The sequence below is a fragment of the Lepidochelys olivacea genome (genome assembly GCF_965140295.1).
Source record: "Lepidochelys olivacea isolate rLepOli2 genome assembly, chromosome: 25".
In the NCBI taxonomy this organism is placed as follows: Eukaryota; Metazoa; Chordata; order Testudines; family Cheloniidae; genus Lepidochelys; species Lepidochelys olivacea.
Genome location: NC_140435.1, coordinates 3,998,804 through 4,016,490, shown reverse-complemented (window position 1 = coordinate 4,016,490; position 17,687 = coordinate 3,998,804). Strand labels below are relative to the sequence as shown.

The 17,687-nt window shown below is 45.1% G+C and overlaps 1 protein-coding gene across 1 annotated transcript in view; it reads left to right on the top strand.

Moving 5' to 3' along the window:
* Nucleotides 1-574: 574 nt before the first annotated feature.
* LOC311512892 (excitatory amino acid transporter 1-like) overlaps nt 575-17,687 on the top strand; it is a gene marked incomplete at its 5' end in the record, with an annotated part of 57,419 nt that continues 40,306 nt past the window's right edge. Inside the window, 3 exons of the mRNA XM_084614306.1 lie at nt 575-791; nt 2,070-2,207; nt 3,294-3,498. Of these exons, the coding sequence (XP_084470432.1) occupies nt 575-791; nt 2,070-2,207; nt 3,294-3,498 (560 nt within the window). The remainder of the gene's footprint in view (nt 792-2,069; nt 2,208-3,293; nt 3,499-17,687) is intronic.

The window sequence follows — 17,687 nt, the reverse complement described above, 5'->3', positions numbered from 1 at the left end:
CCTCTCCTCATAAGTCATGTGTTCCAGTCCCCTAATCATTTTTGTTGCCCTCCGCTGGACTCTTTCCAATTTTTCCACATCCTTCCTGTAGTGTGGGGCCCAAAACTGGACACAGTACTCCAGATGAGACCTCACCAATGTTGAATAGAGGGGAACGATCACGTCCCTTGATCTGCTGGCGATGCCCTTACCTATACATCCCAAAATGCCATTGGCCTTCTTGGCAACAAGGGCACACTGTTGTTGACTCATATCCAGCTTCTCGTCCACTGTAACTCCTAGGTCCTTTTCTGCCGAACTGCTGCCTAGCCATTCGGTCCCTAGTCTGTAGCGGTGCATGGGATTATTCCGTCCTAAGTGCAGGACTCTGCACTTGTCCTTGTTGAACCTCATCAGATTTCTTTATGGGGCTTTCCAGAACTGCCTCCCAATCAGCCTGAGTAGTTATATCTGGAGGGCCAGGGGGGCACTGTCAAGGTTAGGGAGATTTCATGCTGCCTTCTGACTCTCCACTTTGCTTCTCTCCTCCCACAGACAAGAGCGGTGTCTTCTGGACCAGGAGCTTGATCTGATTATGAGTGAGCAGCGGGGCCATGTGAACAGCCTCTTCTTGAATGAGGAGTCAGCCAAGCGGCTCAGCTCCAACAACCGGGTGCAGCGCTTCCAACAGGCAGTGCAGGAGCAGGCAGCACGGGCCAAGAAGCGGATGCACAGCATCACCAAAGACAGCGCCAAGAGCTTCCTCAGGAGAAATGCCTTCGTCCTCTTCACCATCACTGCTGTCCTACTGGGTAGGGAGCCTGGGGCCTGCAGGGTGGTGCTGTGCTGCCTGGGGAGATTCATTAAGCTAGCACAAAGAGTGATTAAAGAAGTGTGCTGAGGTCAGGGTTCTGCCACAAGCACACTCTGTGCCCTTGGGCAAGTCCCTTCATCTCTCAGTGCCTCCATTATCAGGCATTGCATTGCAAGAGCATCGCAAGAGCATCTACAGATGCCTGTGAGGGATCAGGGCCCTATTGTACTGGACACTGCTCTCACCTGGAATGCAAAGCCGGGCTTCACCTCACAGAGTTGGCTGGCTCTGCACTAGGAATGTTTGCTGGTGTAAGGATGGTGGGCAGGGGTGATTCTTTACAACAGTTTGTAGAGGGAAAAAGTGCTCATTTAGATACAGTTATTCCAGCAAAAGGACTTTAGATCATTTCCCTTGGGGAACTGTACAGCTTTACTAGCTAAAAAGCCCTCTGCTGCTATAAGCTGTGTCTCCACTAAGGGGGTTTGCTGCTACTGGGAAAGTGAGGATAACAGAGAACCTCAGGCACAAGTCACTGCTCATGTGCAAAGCAGCATGGTTCCAGCATGCGGGGGCTTATAACAGCCAGCCTCAGGAGGGAACTACGGAAAGTGACACTAAACCTCCGCTGCACAAGGCTCTCTGAGAGCTTTACTGACAGTCCCTCAGGAAGCCTCCCAGCCCCAACAGGGTAAATCTCCCTATCCCCGCTGCCCAGAGGGGAAACTGAGGCAAGGAGCAGTCCTGTAACTCACCTTAGGCCAGCCTTAGGACATGGTAGAATCTCTGTCACTTGGATTCTTTAAATCAAGACTGGACATCTTTTTCTAAAAGATCCACTCTAGCTCAATCATTTCAATTGGCTCGCTGCAGAATCACGGGGTGAAATTTCTAGCCTGTGATATGCAGGAGGTCAGATGGACTCTTCTAGCCTTGAAGTGTTTGCATTGGTGAGCTACATGGCTGGAAATACAACCCAGAAGTGCAGCAGGGAAGTGTAGAGTAGTGCTGTTCCCCCCTTGATGAGGGCTGGCTGGCTGATGCACTCTCATGGTGTGGCTCCTGTTTACCAGACTAGGAGCTCACTGTTTATATGAGCAATATCCCTTGTAATAAGGGAGGGTCCCAGGAATCCTTATCCTGGGGAAAGGGCCATTCTCCATGCCTGGCACGTTCCTGCTCACCGAGGCAATGGCTAACAGGACAGGCCTCTCACAGGGGGCTGTGTTTAACCCTTCGATTGCACAGATTTCCCTTCTTATCCCTTGTTTCTCAGGGATCATTTTGGCCTTTGCGCTCCGACCCTACAAGATGACCTATCGCCAGATCAAGTATTTCTCCTTCCCAGGAGAGCTGCTGATGCGGATGCTCCAGATGCTGGTTCTTCCCCTCATTGTCTCCAGCCTGGTCACGGGTGAGGGACCTTTCCTGGTGCTTGCAGCCATCTGCATCCTACAGGCCATGCAGCACCCTGCAAAGGTGCTGCCAGCCAATGACCCAGCTCCCGCTGCAGGTCCAGGCCTTGGTTGGGGCTATGGGAAGTGGGATTGACCCGTCTGTCCCCTGGCTGCCTTGGTGTGGAGGTCAGGGTGGCAGAAGGTCTTACGCCTTTCTGAGAAGGGTGAGGAGCAAGCCTGGTAGTCCTGCCAGCCCTCAGGCACCATGATCCAGGCCCTGCAATCCTGATACTTAAAGATGCACTGGGGGTCAGGGAGGGGCTGGAGGTATTCATTTGCCTTCAGGCATTAGGAGGAAGTGCCCACCCCTGAAGTGTGTGTGTGAGCATTGCAGGGTCACAGTGCACCTGAGATAGCCAGGCAAAACTGTGGGTTGCCCAATGGCTGCTTGGAGGGGGCTCCCTTTCCCCTCCGCTAACACAGCAGCTATTCCAGCCCCTCCAGTCCCCTCCCCAATCACTGTTCTGGCTCCTTATCCTCACTGCCCACCTGCTCTGCCTCATCATTCACATCCCTCCTCCCCACCCCCCAAGGGCCCCTGTCTCCAGACCCCCTGCCCCCACCTTTCACTCCCTTATCCTATCTCCTCATTTTCTGTCACCCCATTTCTCTGCACCCCCTAGTCTCCTCATGCTTCTCATCTGCCTCCTATGCCCCACAAAGTTTGCTTTCTGCCCCCACATTTCCCTACATACCCCAAAGCCTGCCTCCTACATCCCATATTCCTCTGCAGCCTCCAAAATCTGCCTCCTACACCCCCTACTCCCCACAAAGTCTGCCTCCTGCACCTCACTTTCCTCTGCTCCCACATCTCTGCCCCCCAAACCCTGCCTTCCAACCCCCCAACCTCCGATTCCTCCTCTTCAATCCATAGTCCCCTGCACTCCCACAGCCTTCTTCCACACCCCACATCCCCTTAGAGCCCCCAAAATCTGCTTCCTGCATCCCACATTCCCCTGCACCCTCAAAATCTCCCTCCAGCCCCTCACCTCACTAATGTAAGAGGTAGACACTCTTGTCTTGTTTTGCGTGTGGCTGCCCAGGCATGGCCTCGCTGGATGGCAAAGCCTCTGGGAAGATGGGGATGCGGGCCGTAGTCTACTACATGGTGACCACCATCATCGCGGTCTTCATCGGCATCCTTATGGTGATCATCATCCATCCAGGCAAAGGGTCCAAGGACAAACTGCACCGGGAGGGCAAGATTGAGCAGGTGCAAACAACTGATGCCTTCATGGACCTGGTGAGGTGAGCAAACAAGTTGGTGTGTGGTAAGAAGATGCACCTGTGATACGATCACCATCCTGCACTGAAAGCCATTCAAACCCCTGCACTGCACATGGAGAACATGCTCTGAATAAGCTATGAAAGGAGACCGAGCCGCTGACTTCAGAGTTCTCTGGGAGTGCTCAACCCCCCCTGCTCTGCCCCAGGCCCTGCCCCTACTCCACCCCTTCCCCCAAAGGCCCCACCCCTGACCCACCTCTTCCCAGCCTCTTCTCATCCCATTCCACCCCCTTCCTCATTCTGCCCCGCTCCTCCCCTTCCCCCGCCCAGCACCTCCTGCACGCCGCTGAACAGCTGATCACCAGTGGGTAACATAAAATGAGTATCTGAGAAACTATATACTCACACCATATATACTGACATGCAGAAAAACCTGAAGTGTTAGTCCTCATCCTCACCATCATCATCACCAGTAGTGGCCATTGTCCTGGCATCTCCCAAGGCATGCAGGCTGGGATAAAACTTTTATAACAGGTTATGCTGACACCCCTATGCCTAATGCATATTCAGTAGGGGTTTCAACCCCTTTTCCTTATCTGTATTTCCTCACCTAGTAATGCTGAGGTGCCCTTCTCCCATATGTTAGTAGGCCTTTTACCTCAAGTTCATTAGCATATACTTCAGTTAGTTACCATGACCTTCTGGTGGTCAGACATCCGCTGATGTTCCTAACTTAAAAATATCTAAAGCTGATATCTACTGGCATCGTGTGGTCATCTATCAGCAGTTGGGTTATTACAGCATTCTATCGTGTGATCTCATGATCTTGGTTTTGGTCCCCCCACTACGGACAAATTGGAGAGAGTCCAGCGGAGGGAAACGAAAATAATTAGGGGACTGGGGCACATGACTTATGAGGAGAGGCTGTGGGAACTGGGGTTATTTAGTCTGCAGAAGAGAAGATTAAGGGGGGATTTGATAGCAGCTTCAACTACCTGAAGGGGGTTCCAAAGAGGATGGAGCTGGGCTGTTCTCAGTGGTAGCAGATGACAGAACAAGGAGTAATGGTCTCAAGTTGCAGTGTGGGAGGTCTAAGTTGGATATTAGGAAACACTATTTCACTAGGAGGGTGGTGAAGCACTGGAATGGGTTACCTAGGGAGGTGGTGGAATCTCCATCCTTAGAGGTTATTAAGGCCCGACTTGACAAAGCCCTGGCTAGGATGACTTAGTTGGTGTTGGTCCTGCTTTGAGCAGGGGATTGGACTAGATGACTTCCTGAGGTCTCTTCCAACCCTAATATTCTATGATCTAGGGTTGCTGCTGGTTAGCTGTTTATGCTAAGGCTTTTTGAGCCTTATCTTTTGATTAGTTTAGCTAAACTATTGTCTTTTTGGCCTTGAGGCTTGTAGGATCATTGGAGCTCACATACAGTAAGAGCATAAGAATGGCCATGCTGAGTCAGACCAATTGTCCATCTTGCCCAGACTTCTGTCTTCCAGCAGTGGCTGGTGCCAGATGCTTCAGAGGGAATGAACAGAACAGGGCAATTTATCAAGTGATCCATCCCCTGTTGTCCAGTCCCAGCTTCTGGAGTCAGAGATACAGGGGCACCCAGAGCAAGAGGTTGCATCCTTAGCCATTTTAACTAAGGGCCACTGATGACCTATCCTCATGAACTCCTTTTTGAGCCAAGTTATACATTTAGCCTTCACAACATCCCCTGACAATCAGTCCCACAGATTGTCTGTTGTGTGATTTTATAGACCTCTATCATAGAATATCAGGGTTGGAAGGGACCTCAGGAGGTCATCTAATCCAACCCCCCGCTCAAAGCAGGACCAATCCTCAATTAAATCATCCCAGCCAAGGCTTTGTCAAGCCTGACCTTAAAAACTTCTAAGGAAGGAGATTCTACCACCTCCCTAGGAAACGCATTCCAGTGTTTCATCACCCTCCTAGTGAAAAAGTTTTTCCTAATATCCAACCTAAACCTCCCCCACTGCAACTTGAGACCATTACTCCTTGTCCTGTCCTCTTCTACCACTGAGAGTAGTGTAGAACCATCCTCTCTGGAACCACCTCTCAGGTAGTTGAAAGCAGCCATCAAATCCCCCCTCATTCTTCTCTTCTGCAGACTAAACAATCCCAGTTCCCTCAGCTTCTCCTCATAAGTCATGTGTTCCAGACCCCTAATCATTTTTGTTGCCCTGCGCTGGACTCTCTCCAATTTATCCACATCCTTCTTGTAGTGTGGGGCCCAAAACTGGACACAGTACTCCAGATGAGGCCTCACCAATGTTGAATAGAGGGGAACGATCACGTCCCTCAGTCTGCTCGCTATGCCCCTACTTATACATCCCAAAATGCCATTGGCCTTCTTGGCAACAAGGGCACACTGTTGACTCATATCCAGCTTCTCGTCCACTGTAACTCCTAGGTCCTTTTCCGCAGAACTGCTGCCTAGCCATTCGGTCCCTATTCTGTAGCTGTGCATTGGGTTCTTCCGTCCTAAGTGCAGGACCCTGCACTTATCCTTATTGAACCTCATCAGATTTCTTTTGGCCCAATCCTCCAATTTGTCTAGGTCCCTCTGTATCCTATCCCTGCCCTCCAGCGTATCTACCACTCCTCCCAGTTTAGTATCTTCCGCAAATTTGCTGAGAGTGCAATCCACACCATCCTCCAGATCATTTATGAAGATATTGAACAAAACCAGCCCCAGGACCGACCCTTGGGGCACTCCACTTGACACCGGCTGCCAACTAGACATGGAGCCATTGATCACTACCTGTTGAGCCCGACAATCTAGCCATCTTTCTACCCACCTTATAGTGCATTTATCCAGCCCATACTTTAACTTGCTGGCAAGAATATTGTGGGAGACCGTGTCAAAAGCTTTGCTAAAGTCAAGGAACAATACATCACCCACTGCTTTCCCTTCATCCACAGAACCAGTAATCTCACCATAGAAGGCAATTAGATTAGTCAGGCATGACCTTCCCTTGGTGAATCCATGCTGACTGTTCCTGATCACTTTCCTCTCATGTAAGCGGTTCAGGATTGATTCTTTGAGGACCTGCTCCATGATTTTTCCGGGGACTGAAGTGAGGCTGACTGGCCTGTAGTTCCCAGGATCCTCCTCCTTCCCTTTTTTAAAGATTGGCACTACATTAGCCTTTTTCCATTCATCCGGGACTTCCCCCGTTCGCCACGAGTTTTCAAAGATAATGGCCAATGGCTCTGCAATCACAGCCGCCAATTCCTTTAGCACTCTCGGATGCAACTCGTCCAGCCCCATGGACTTGTGGACGTCCAGCTTTTCTAAATAGTGCCTAACCACCTCTTTCTCCACAGAGGGCTGGCCATCTATTCCCCATGTTGTGATGTCCAGCGCAGCAGTCTGGGAGCTGACCTTGTTTGTGAAGACAGAGGCAAAAAAAGCATTGAGTACATTAGCTTTTTCCACATCCTCCGTCACTAGGTTGCCTCCCTCATTCATTAAGGGGCCCACACTTTCCTTGGCTTTCTTCTTGTTGCCAACATACCTGAAGAAACCCTTCTTGTTACTCTTGACATCTCTCGCTAGCTGAAGCTCCAAGTGCTATTTGGCCCTCCTGATTTCATTCCTACATGCCCGAGCAATAGTTTTATACTCTTCCCTGGTCATATGTCCAACCTTCCACTTCTTGTAAGCGTCTTTTTTATGTTTAAGATCCCCTAGGATTTCACCGTTAAGCCAAGCTGGTCGCCTGCCATATTTGCTATTCTTTCGACACATCGGGATGGTTTGTCCCTGTAACCTCAACAGGGATTCCTTGAAATACAGCCAGCTCTCCTGGACTCCTTTCCCCTTCATGTTAGTCCCCTAGGGGATCCTACCCATCCGTTCCCTGAGGGAGTCGAAGTCTGCTTTCCTGAAGTCCAGGGTCCATATTCTGCTGCTTACCTTTCTTCCCTGTGTCAGGATCCTGAACTCAACCAACTCATAGTCACTGCCTCCCAGATTCCCATCCACTTTTGCTTCCCCTACTAATTCTTCCCAGTTTGTGAGCAGCAGGTCAAGAAAAGCTCTCCCCCTAGATGGCTCCTCTAGCACTTGCACCAGGAAATTGTCCCCTACGCTTTCCAAAAACTTCCTGGATTGTCTACACACCGCTGTATTGCTCTCCCAGCAGATATCAGGAAGATTAAAGTCACCCATGAGAACCAGGGCGTGTGATCTAGTAGCTTCTGCGAGCTGCCAGAAGAAAGCCTCATCCACCTCATCCCCCTGGTCTGGTGGTCTATAGCAGACTCCCACCACTACATCACTCTTGTTGCTCACAGTTCTAAACTTAATCCAGAGACACTCAGTTTTTTCTGCAGTTTCGTACCGGAGCTCTGAGCAGTCATACTGCTCCCTTACATACAGTGCAACTCCCCCACCTTTTCTGCCCTGCCTGTCCTTCCTGAACAGTTTATAACCATCCATGACAGTACTCCAGTCATGTGAGTATCCCCCCCACACTTTGTTGTATCTTTTCTAAACTGAACAATTCAAGTCTTTTTAGTCTGTTTAAGCCATTCCAGTTCCCCAATCATTTTTGTTGCTCTTCTAATATATATCCTTTTTGAGATAGGGCAACCAGGACTGCATGCAATATTCAAGGCGTGGGCATACCAGGGATTTATATAGTGGCATTGTGATATTTTCTGTCTTATTTTCTCTCTCTGTCTTAATGGTTCCTAATACTATGTACCTTAAGCAGATGTGTTCAGAGAACTATCCATGACTCTAAGATCTCTTTGAGAGGTAACAGCTAATTTAGACCCCTTAATTTTGTATATAATGGTTCCTAACATTGTTAGATTTTTTTTTGACTGCCACTGCACACTGAGCAGATGTTTTCAGGGAACTATCCACAGTGACTCCAAGATCTCTCTTCTGTGTTAACAGCTAATTTAGACTCCATTTTATATTAGGGCTGTCAATTAGTTAGAGTTAACTCACACGATTAACTAAAAAAATTGTGATTAAAAAAATTGCAATTAATTGCAGCTTTAATTGCACTGTTAAACAATAGGATACCAATTGAAATTTATTAACTATATATTTTCAAATATATTAAATTACAACACAGAATACAAAGTGTACAGTGCTCACTTTATATTATTTTTATTAAAAATATTTGCTCAGTAAAAATGATAAAGAAATAGTATGAGGGGAATTGAAAAATACAAGTACCATAATGCAATCTCTTTACTGTGAAAGTGCAACTTACAAATGTAGATTTTTTTGTTACATAACTGCACTCAAAAACAAAACAAAGTCCACTCAGTCCTACTTCTTGTTCAGCCAATTGCTAAGACAAACAAGTTTGTTTACATTTACAGGAGATAATGCTGCCAGCTTCTTATTTACAATGTCACCTGAAAGAGAGAACAGGTGCTCACATGGCTCTTTTGTAGCTGGCATTGCAAGGTATTAATGTGACAGATATGCTAAATGTTTGTATGCCCCTTCATGCTTCAGCTACCATTTCAGAGGACGTGCTTCCATACTGATAATGCTCATTAAAAAATTAATGCGTTAATTAAATTTTGACTGAACTCCTTGGGGGAGAATAGCATGTCTCCTGCTCTGTTTTACCTGCATTCTGCCATATATTTCACATGATGGCAGTTTTGACTGATGACCCAGCACATGTTGTTCATGTTAAAAACACTTTCACTGCAGATTTGACAAAACGCAAAGAAGGTACCAATGTGAGATTTCTAAAGATAGCGACAGCACTCAACCCAAGGTTTAAGCATCTGAAGTGCCGTCCAAAATTTGAGAGCGACGAGGCGTGAAGCAAGTTTTCAGAAGTCTTAAAAGAGCAACACCCTGATGCGGAAACTACAGAACCCAAACTACCAAAAAAGAAAATCAACCTTCTGAAGTGGCATCTGACTCAGATGATTAAAGTGAACATGAATCGGTCTGCACTGCTTTGGATCGTTATCGAGCAGAACCCGTCATCAGCATGGACGCACGTCCCCTGGAACGGTGACTGAAGCGTGAAGGGACGTATGAATCTTTAGCTCATGTGGCATGAAAATATCTTGCAATGCCAGCTTACAACAGCGCCATGTGAACACCTGATCTCACTTTCAGGTGACACTGTAAACAAGAAGCTGGCAGCATTATCTCCAGTAAACAAACGTATTTGTCTGAATGACTGGCTGAACAAGAAGTAGGACTGAGTGGATTTGTAGGCTCTAAAATTTTAGATTTTTTTTTTGAATGCAGTTGTTTTTGTACATAATTCTACATTTGTAAGTTCAACTTTCAGGATAAAGAGATTGCACTACAGTACAGTATTAGATGAATTGAAAAATACTATTTCTTTTGTTTTTTACAGCACAAATATTTGTAATAAAAAATATAAAGTGAGCACTGTACACTTCATATTCTGTGTTGTAATTGAAATCAATATATTTGAAAATGTAGAAAACATCTAAAATATTTAAATAAATGGTATTCTATTATGGTTTAACAATGTGATTAATCACGCAATTAATCACGATTAATTTTTTAATCACTTGACAGCCCTATTTTATATGTATAGTTGGGATTATGTTTCCCAATGTCCATTATTTTGCATTTATCCACATTGAATTTCATCTGCCATTTTGTTGCAGTCACTAGTTTAGTGAGATCCCTTCGTAAGGCTTTGCAGTCAGCTTTTGGACTTATCTTGAGTAGTTTTGTATTATCTGCAAACTTTGTCTCCTTACTGTTTACCCCTTTTTCCAGACCATTTATGAATACGTTGATCATCACTAGTGCCAATACAGACCCTTGGGGGACCCTGCTATTTATTTCTCTCCACTGTGAAAAACTGACCATTTATTCCTACCCTTTGTTTTCTTTTAACCAGTTACTGATCCATGAGAGGACCTTCCCTGTTTCCCATGACAGCCTATTTCTCTTTAGAACCTTTGATGAGGGACCTTGTCAAGGGCTTTCTGAAAGTCCAAGTACACTGTATTCACCGGATCACCCTTGTCCATGTTTGTTGACCCCCTCAAAGAATTCTAGTAGATTGGTGAGGAATGATTTCCCTTTATAAAAGCTGTGTTTGACTCTTCCCCAATATATTGTGTTCATCTCATGTGTCTGATCATTCTTTTGTCGACTGTAGTTTCAACCAATTTGCCTGGTACTGAAGTTAGGCTCACCAGCTTGTAATAGCCAGGATCGCCTCTGGAGCCTTTTTTAGAAATTGGCGTCACATTATCTACCCTCCAGTCATCTGGTACAGAAGCTGATTTAAGTGATCAGCTACATACCACAGTTAGTAGTTTTGCAATTTCATATTTGAGTTCCTTCAGAACTCTTGGGTGATACCACATGGTCCTGGTGACTTTTTACTGTTTAATTTATCAATTTGTTCCAAAACCTCCCATATTGACACTTTAATATGGGACAGTTCCTCAAATTTGTCACCTAAAAAGGATGGCTCATGTGTGAGGATCACCCCCATATCTATTGCAGTGAAGACTGATGCAAATAATTCATCTTCTCTGCAATGGCTTTGTTTTCCTTGAGTGCTTCCTTTAGCGCCTTGATCATCCAGTGGCCTCACTGATTGTTTGGCAGGCTTCCTGCTTCTGATGTACTTAAAAAAAAAAATGGTAGTTTGTTTCTTTTGTTAGCTGTCCTTTAAATGCTTATAAGAACATAAGAATGGCCACACTGCATCAGACCAAAGGTCCAATCAAGCCCAGTATCCGGTCCTCTGACAGTGGCCAATGGCAGGTGCCCCAAAGGGAATGAACAGACAGGTGATCATCAAGTGATCCATGCCCTGTCACCCAATCACAGCTTCTGGCAAGCAGAGGCTAGGGACACCGTTCCTGCCAGTGCTGGCTAATAGCCATTGATGGACCTATCTAGCTCTCTTTTGAACCCCGTTCTAGTGTTGGCATTCACAACACCCTCTGGCAAGGAGTTCCAGAAGTTTACAGTGCATTGCATGAAAAAATTACATTCTTGTGTTTGTTTTAAACCTGCTACCTATTAATTTCATTTGGTGACCCCTTGTTCTTGTATTATGAGAAGGAGTAAATAACACTTCCTTATTTACTTTCTCTATACCACTCATGATTTTATAGACCTCTATCATATCCCCCCTTAGTTGCCTCTTTTCCAAGCTGAAAAGTCCCAGCCTTACCAATCTCTCTTCATACAGAAGCCATTCCATACCCCTAATAATTTTTGTTACCCTTTTCTGAACCTTTTCCACTATATCTTTTTTGAGATGGGGCGACCACATCTGCATGCAGTATTCAAGGTGTGGACATACTATGGATTTATAGAGGCAATATGATATTTTCTATCTTATTATCCATCCCTTTCTTGATGATTCCCCACATTCTGTTTGCTTTTTTGACTGCCACTGCACATTGGGTGGATGATTTCAGAGAACTCTCCACAATGACTCCCAGATCTCTTTCTGGAGTGGTAACAGCTAACTTAGACCCCGTCGTTGTATATTGTGACAAAGTTCCTCCTCTGCCTTGGTGGGTGCTGTGCTTATTGCTTGCATCAGAGATTCACGGCAGCCCTCAGCTTGGCCACTTTTGCTAGTGGCTCAAGCCTGCTGTTCACTCAGCTAACCTCATCACTGGCCAGCATAAGAAAAAGGAAGGAGAACAGTCCCTGCAGTCTCTGCTGATCCACCATGTGAGTCAAGGAACAGCCCAGAGACCTTCCCCTCTGGTGGAACCCATAGTTCTGATCAGACACAGGAGGAGTTGACCTGGAGTTGGGAGGTTTGGGAGGAACCCAGGCCCACCCTCTACCCTGTGGACTACAGCTGTCTAGACTGCCTCCTGGAACAGCTGCATGACAGCTACAGCTACAACTCCCTGGGCTACTTCCCCATGGCCTCCTCCCAACACCTTCTTTATCCTCACCATAGGATCTTCCTCCTGGTGTCTGATAATGCTTGTACTCCTCAGTCCTCCAACAGTCTGCGTTCTCACTCTCAGCTCCTAGTATCTCTTGCTCCCAGCTCCTCACACATACCACAAACTCAAGTGAGGTCCTTTTTAAACTCAGGTGCCCGGATTAGCCAGCCTGCCCTAATTGATTCTAGCAGCTTCTTAATTGGCTCCAGGTTTCTTAATTAGCCTGTCTGCCTGAATTTGTTCCAGGAAGTTCCTTTTTGTTTCAAAAAAACTGCCCCAATTATCTTATCCAGGGAAAATGGACCTGCTTAATCTGGGACTAATATATAGAATCATAGAATATCAGGGTTGGAAGGGACCTCAGGAGGTCATCTAGTCTATCTGCTTCAAAAAATAGTCTCCTGTAGCCATCTGGCCTGACCCTGTCAAAATATGTATACTTAGGATTATGTTTTCCAATGTGCATTACTTTGCATTTATCAACATTAAATTTCATCTGCCATTTTCATAGATTATCAGGGGTAGAACGGACCTCAGGAGATCATCTAGTCTAACCCCCTGCTCAAAGGAGGACCAATCCCCAAGTTTTGACCTAGATCCATAAATGGCCCCCTCAAGGATTAAACTCACAACGCTGGCTTTAGCAGGCTAATGCTCAAACCAGCAAGCTATCCTTCCTCCTGGTTTTGTTGCCCGGTCACTTGGTTTTGTGAGATCCTTTTGCAGTTCTTCACAGTCTGCCTGGGACTTCACTATCTTGAGTAGTTTTGTATCATCTGCAAATTTTGCCACCTCACTGTTTACTCCTTTTTCCAGATCGTTTATGAATATGGTAAATAAGACTGAGCTCAGAACAGACCCCTGGGGGCCACCACTATTTACCTCTCTCCATTCTGAAAACTGACCATTTATTCCTACCCTTGGTTTCCTATCTTTTAACCAGTTACCAACCCATGAGAGAACCTTCAGTCTTATCCCATGACTGCTTATTTTGCTTAAGAGCCTTTGGAGAGGGACCTTGTCAAAGGCTTTCTGAAAATCTAAATACACTAGATCCACTGGATTGCCTTTGTCTGCATACTTGTTGACCCCCTCAAAGAATTCTTGTAGATTGGGGAGGCATGCTTTCCCTTTACAAAAGCCCTGTTGACTATTTCCCAACAACTTATTTTCATCTATGTGTCTGACAATTTTGTTTTTTACAATAGTTTCAACCAATTTGCCCAGGACTGAAGTGAGGCTTACTGGCCTGTAGTTGCCAGGGTCACCTCTGTAGCCCTTTCTAAAAATTGGCATCACATTAGCTATCCTCCAGTCATTTGTTACAGAAGCTGATTTAAATGATAGGTTACAGATGACAGTTAGTAGGCTTGCAATTTCACATTTGAGTTCCTTCAGAACTCTTGGGTGAATACCATGAGGTCCTGGAGACTTATTACTGTTTAGTTTATCATTTTGTTCCAAAACCTCCTCTAATGACACCTCAATTTGGGACAGTTCCTCAGATCTGTCACCCAAAAAGAATGGCTCAGGTTTGGGAATCTCCCTCATATCCTCAACAGTGAAGACTAATGCAAAGAATTCATTTAGTTTCTCCGCAATGGCCTTATTGTCTTTGAGTGCTCCTTTAGCATTTTGATTGTCCTGTGGCCCCACTGGTTGCTTAGCAGGTTTTCTGCTTCTGATGTATTTTTAAAAAAGTTTGCTATTACTTTTGGAGTCTTTGGCTAGCTGTTCTTCAAATTCTTTTTTGACCTTTCTAATTATATTTTTACACTTCATTTGGCAGAGTTTATGCTCTTTTCTATTTTCCTCATTAGGATTTATTTTCCTCTTTTTAAAGGATGCCTTTTTGACTCTTTCTGCTTTTTTTACTTTGTTGTTTAACCACGGTGGCTCTTTTTTGGTTCTCTTACTATGTTTTTTAAATTGGGGGTATAAATTTGAGTTGAGCCTTTCTTATGGTGTCTTTAAAAAGTTTCCACACAGCTTGTAGGGATTTTACTTTTGGTACTGTACCTTTTAATTTCTGTTTCACTAACTCCTCATTTTTGTGTAGTTCCCCTTTCTGAAATTAAATAGTACAGTGTTGGGCCACTGTGGAATTTTCCCTGCCACAGGGATGTTAAATTTAATTATGTAATGGTCACTATTACCAAGTGGTCCAGCTATATTCAGCTCTTGGACCTGATCCTGTGCTCCACTTAGGAATAAATCAAGAATTGCCTCTCATCTTATGGGTTCCAGGACTAGCTGCTCCAAGAAACAGTTATTTAAGGTGTCAAGAAACTTTATCTCAGCATCCCTTCCTGAGGTGATATATACCCAGTTAATATGGGGATAGTTGAAATGCCCCATTATTATTATTATTGAGTTTTTTATTGTAATAGCCTCTCTAATCTCCCTGAGCATTTCAGAGTCACTAACACCATCCTGGTCAGGTGGTCTGTAATATAGCCCTACTGCTATATTCTTATTTTTCAAGCATGGAATTACTATCCATAGAGATTCTGTAGTACAGTTTAGTTCATTTAAGATTTTTATTTCATTTGATTCTACGCTTTCTTTCACATATAGTGCCGCTCCCACACCAGCACTCCCTGTTCTGTCCTTCCAGTATATTTTGTACCCTGGTATTACTGTGTCCCATTGATTATCCTCATTCCACCAGGTTTCTGTGATGCCTATTGTATCAATATCCTGCTTTAACATGAGGCACTCTAGTTGACCCATCTTATTATTTAGACTTCTAGCATTGGTATATAAGCATTTTAAAAACTTGTCATTTTTTGGCTGTCCCCTATTGCATGTCATAATTAAATGGGACATTTTTTCATTTGACTGTTTCTCATCAGAGCCTCCCTGTATTTTATCATTTTCCATCCTCTCCTACGTATTAGGACATAGGTAATGTCCAAACCACATGCAACTCCGCACCTGTCGGCTTTCCTCCAGCCCTTAGTTTAAAAGCTGTTCTACAACCTTTTAAATTTTAAGCGCCAGCAATCTGGTTCCAGTTTGGTTTAGGTGGAGCCCATCCTTTCTGTATAGGCCCCCCCTCTCCCAAAAGCTTCCCCAGTTCCTAATAAATCTTAACCCCTCCTCCCTACACCATCGTCTCATCCACACATTGAGACCCATGGATTGAGACCCTGCAGTTCTGCCTAACTGGCTTGCCTACTTGTACTTTTACACTTGACTTGCCAGAGTTTATGTTCATTTGTATTTTCCTCAGTAGGATAGGATTCCCAATTTTTAAAAGATGTCTGTTTGTCTCTAACCACCTCTTTTGCTCTGTGGGTTAGCCATGGTGGCATTTTTTTAGTCCTCTTACTGTTTGTTTTTTTTTCATTTGGGGTATACATTTAGTTTGAGCCTCTATTATGGTATTTTTAAAAAGTTTCCATGCAGCTTACAGGCTGTTGCAACTGTTCCTTTTAATTTCCATTTAAGTAGCCTCCTCATTTTTATGTAGTTATCCTTTTAGAGGTTAAATGCTGCTGTGGTACGTTTCTTTGGTGTTTTCCCCCCTACTAAGATGTAAAATTTGATTCCGTTATGATCGCTATTACCGAGTGGTTCAGCAATATTCACCTCTTGGACCAGATCCGGTGCTCCACTTAGGACTAAATCAAGAGTTGCTTCTCCCCTGTGGGTTCCAGGACAAGCCTCTCCAAGAAGCCGCCATTAATAGTGTCTAGAAATGTTATTTCTGCCTCCCAGCCTGAGGTTACATGTTCCCAGTCAATATGGGGATAGTAGATGTTCCCCATTAATATTGTTTTGTTTTTTTAGCCTCTCTAAGCTCCCTAAGTGTTCACAGTCACCGTCACCATCCTGGTCAGGTGGTTGGTAGTATATTCCTACTGCTGTAGTCTTATTATTCAAGCACAGAATTTCTATCCATAGAGATTCTATAGTACAGTTTGAGCCATTTAAGATTGTTACTATATTTGACTCTATGCTTTCTTTCACATATAGTGCCACTCCTTCACCAGTGGAACCTACTCTATTGTTCCTACATATATTGTACCCTGGTACTACCATGTCCCATTGATTATCTTCATTCCACCAAGTTTCTGTGATGCCTATCATGTCCATATCCTCTTTTAATACCAGGCACTCTAGTTCACCCATCTTACTATTTAGAATTTTGCATTTGTATACAAGCCCTTATAAAATCTGGCAATATTTAGTTGTCTGCCTTCATGGGTTGTAACTGAATGGGACTCTTTCATTTGACTGTTTCTCTTCAGTTCCTACCTGTACTTTATCAGCTTCTATCCTCTTCTCTTTACTAGGTTATGGAATATCTCCTTTAATAAATCCTTCCCTAAGGGATGTGTCTGTCTGAATTGTGTGTCCTCCTCACCTGTCAGCTTTCCCCAGTCCATAGTTGTAAAAACTCCTTTATGACCTTTTTAATTTGACATGCCAGCAATCTGGTTCCATTTTTGTTTAGGTGGAACCCATTTTTCCTGTATGGGCTCCTCCTTTCCCAAAAGATCCCCCAGTTCCTATTAAATCTAAATCCTTTCTTCCAACACCATCATCTGATCCACACATTGAGACCCTGCAATTCTGTCGGTCTAGCTGGCGCTGCACGTGGAACTGTAAGCATTTTAGAGAATACTCCCATGGAGATCCTGGACTTCAATCTCTTACCTAGCCACTTAAATTTGTCCTCCAGGACTGCTCTCCTGCCTTTCCCTATGTCACTGAAACGTGTACCATGACCATTGGCATCTCCCCAGCACTGCACATAAGTCTGTCTAGATGTCTCAAGAAATCTGCAACTTTCACACCCATGAGGCAATTCGCCAGGCAGTTCTCCTGGTCATCACAAACCCAACTGCTTATATTTCTAATAATCGAATCCCCTATTATATTACCTGTCCTTTCCTAGTAACTCAGTCCCCTCCCCAAGAGGGGTGTCCTCAGTGTGAGAGGTTACCATGACATCATCTGGAAGGAGGGTCACGAGTATGTGATGGTTTCCCTCCACTGTAGTTTGATGTTCTCCTTGCCTGAGACTTTCACCCTCCCCAACAGCACAGAGGCTGCCAGATGGGGGCTGGGCCCGCTTTGCTGTGTCCCAGGAAGTCTCCTCTGTGTACCTCTGTTTCTGTCAGCTCCTCCAGGTCAGCCACTCTGGTCTCCAGAGCCTGTAAGCTCCAGAGCCTGTAAGCAATCTCCGAGGGCAAAGAGCTGCTTGAACTGCATGCACACATACACCACCTGCCCACTGTGCGAGGCACATCTGGTAGCCCC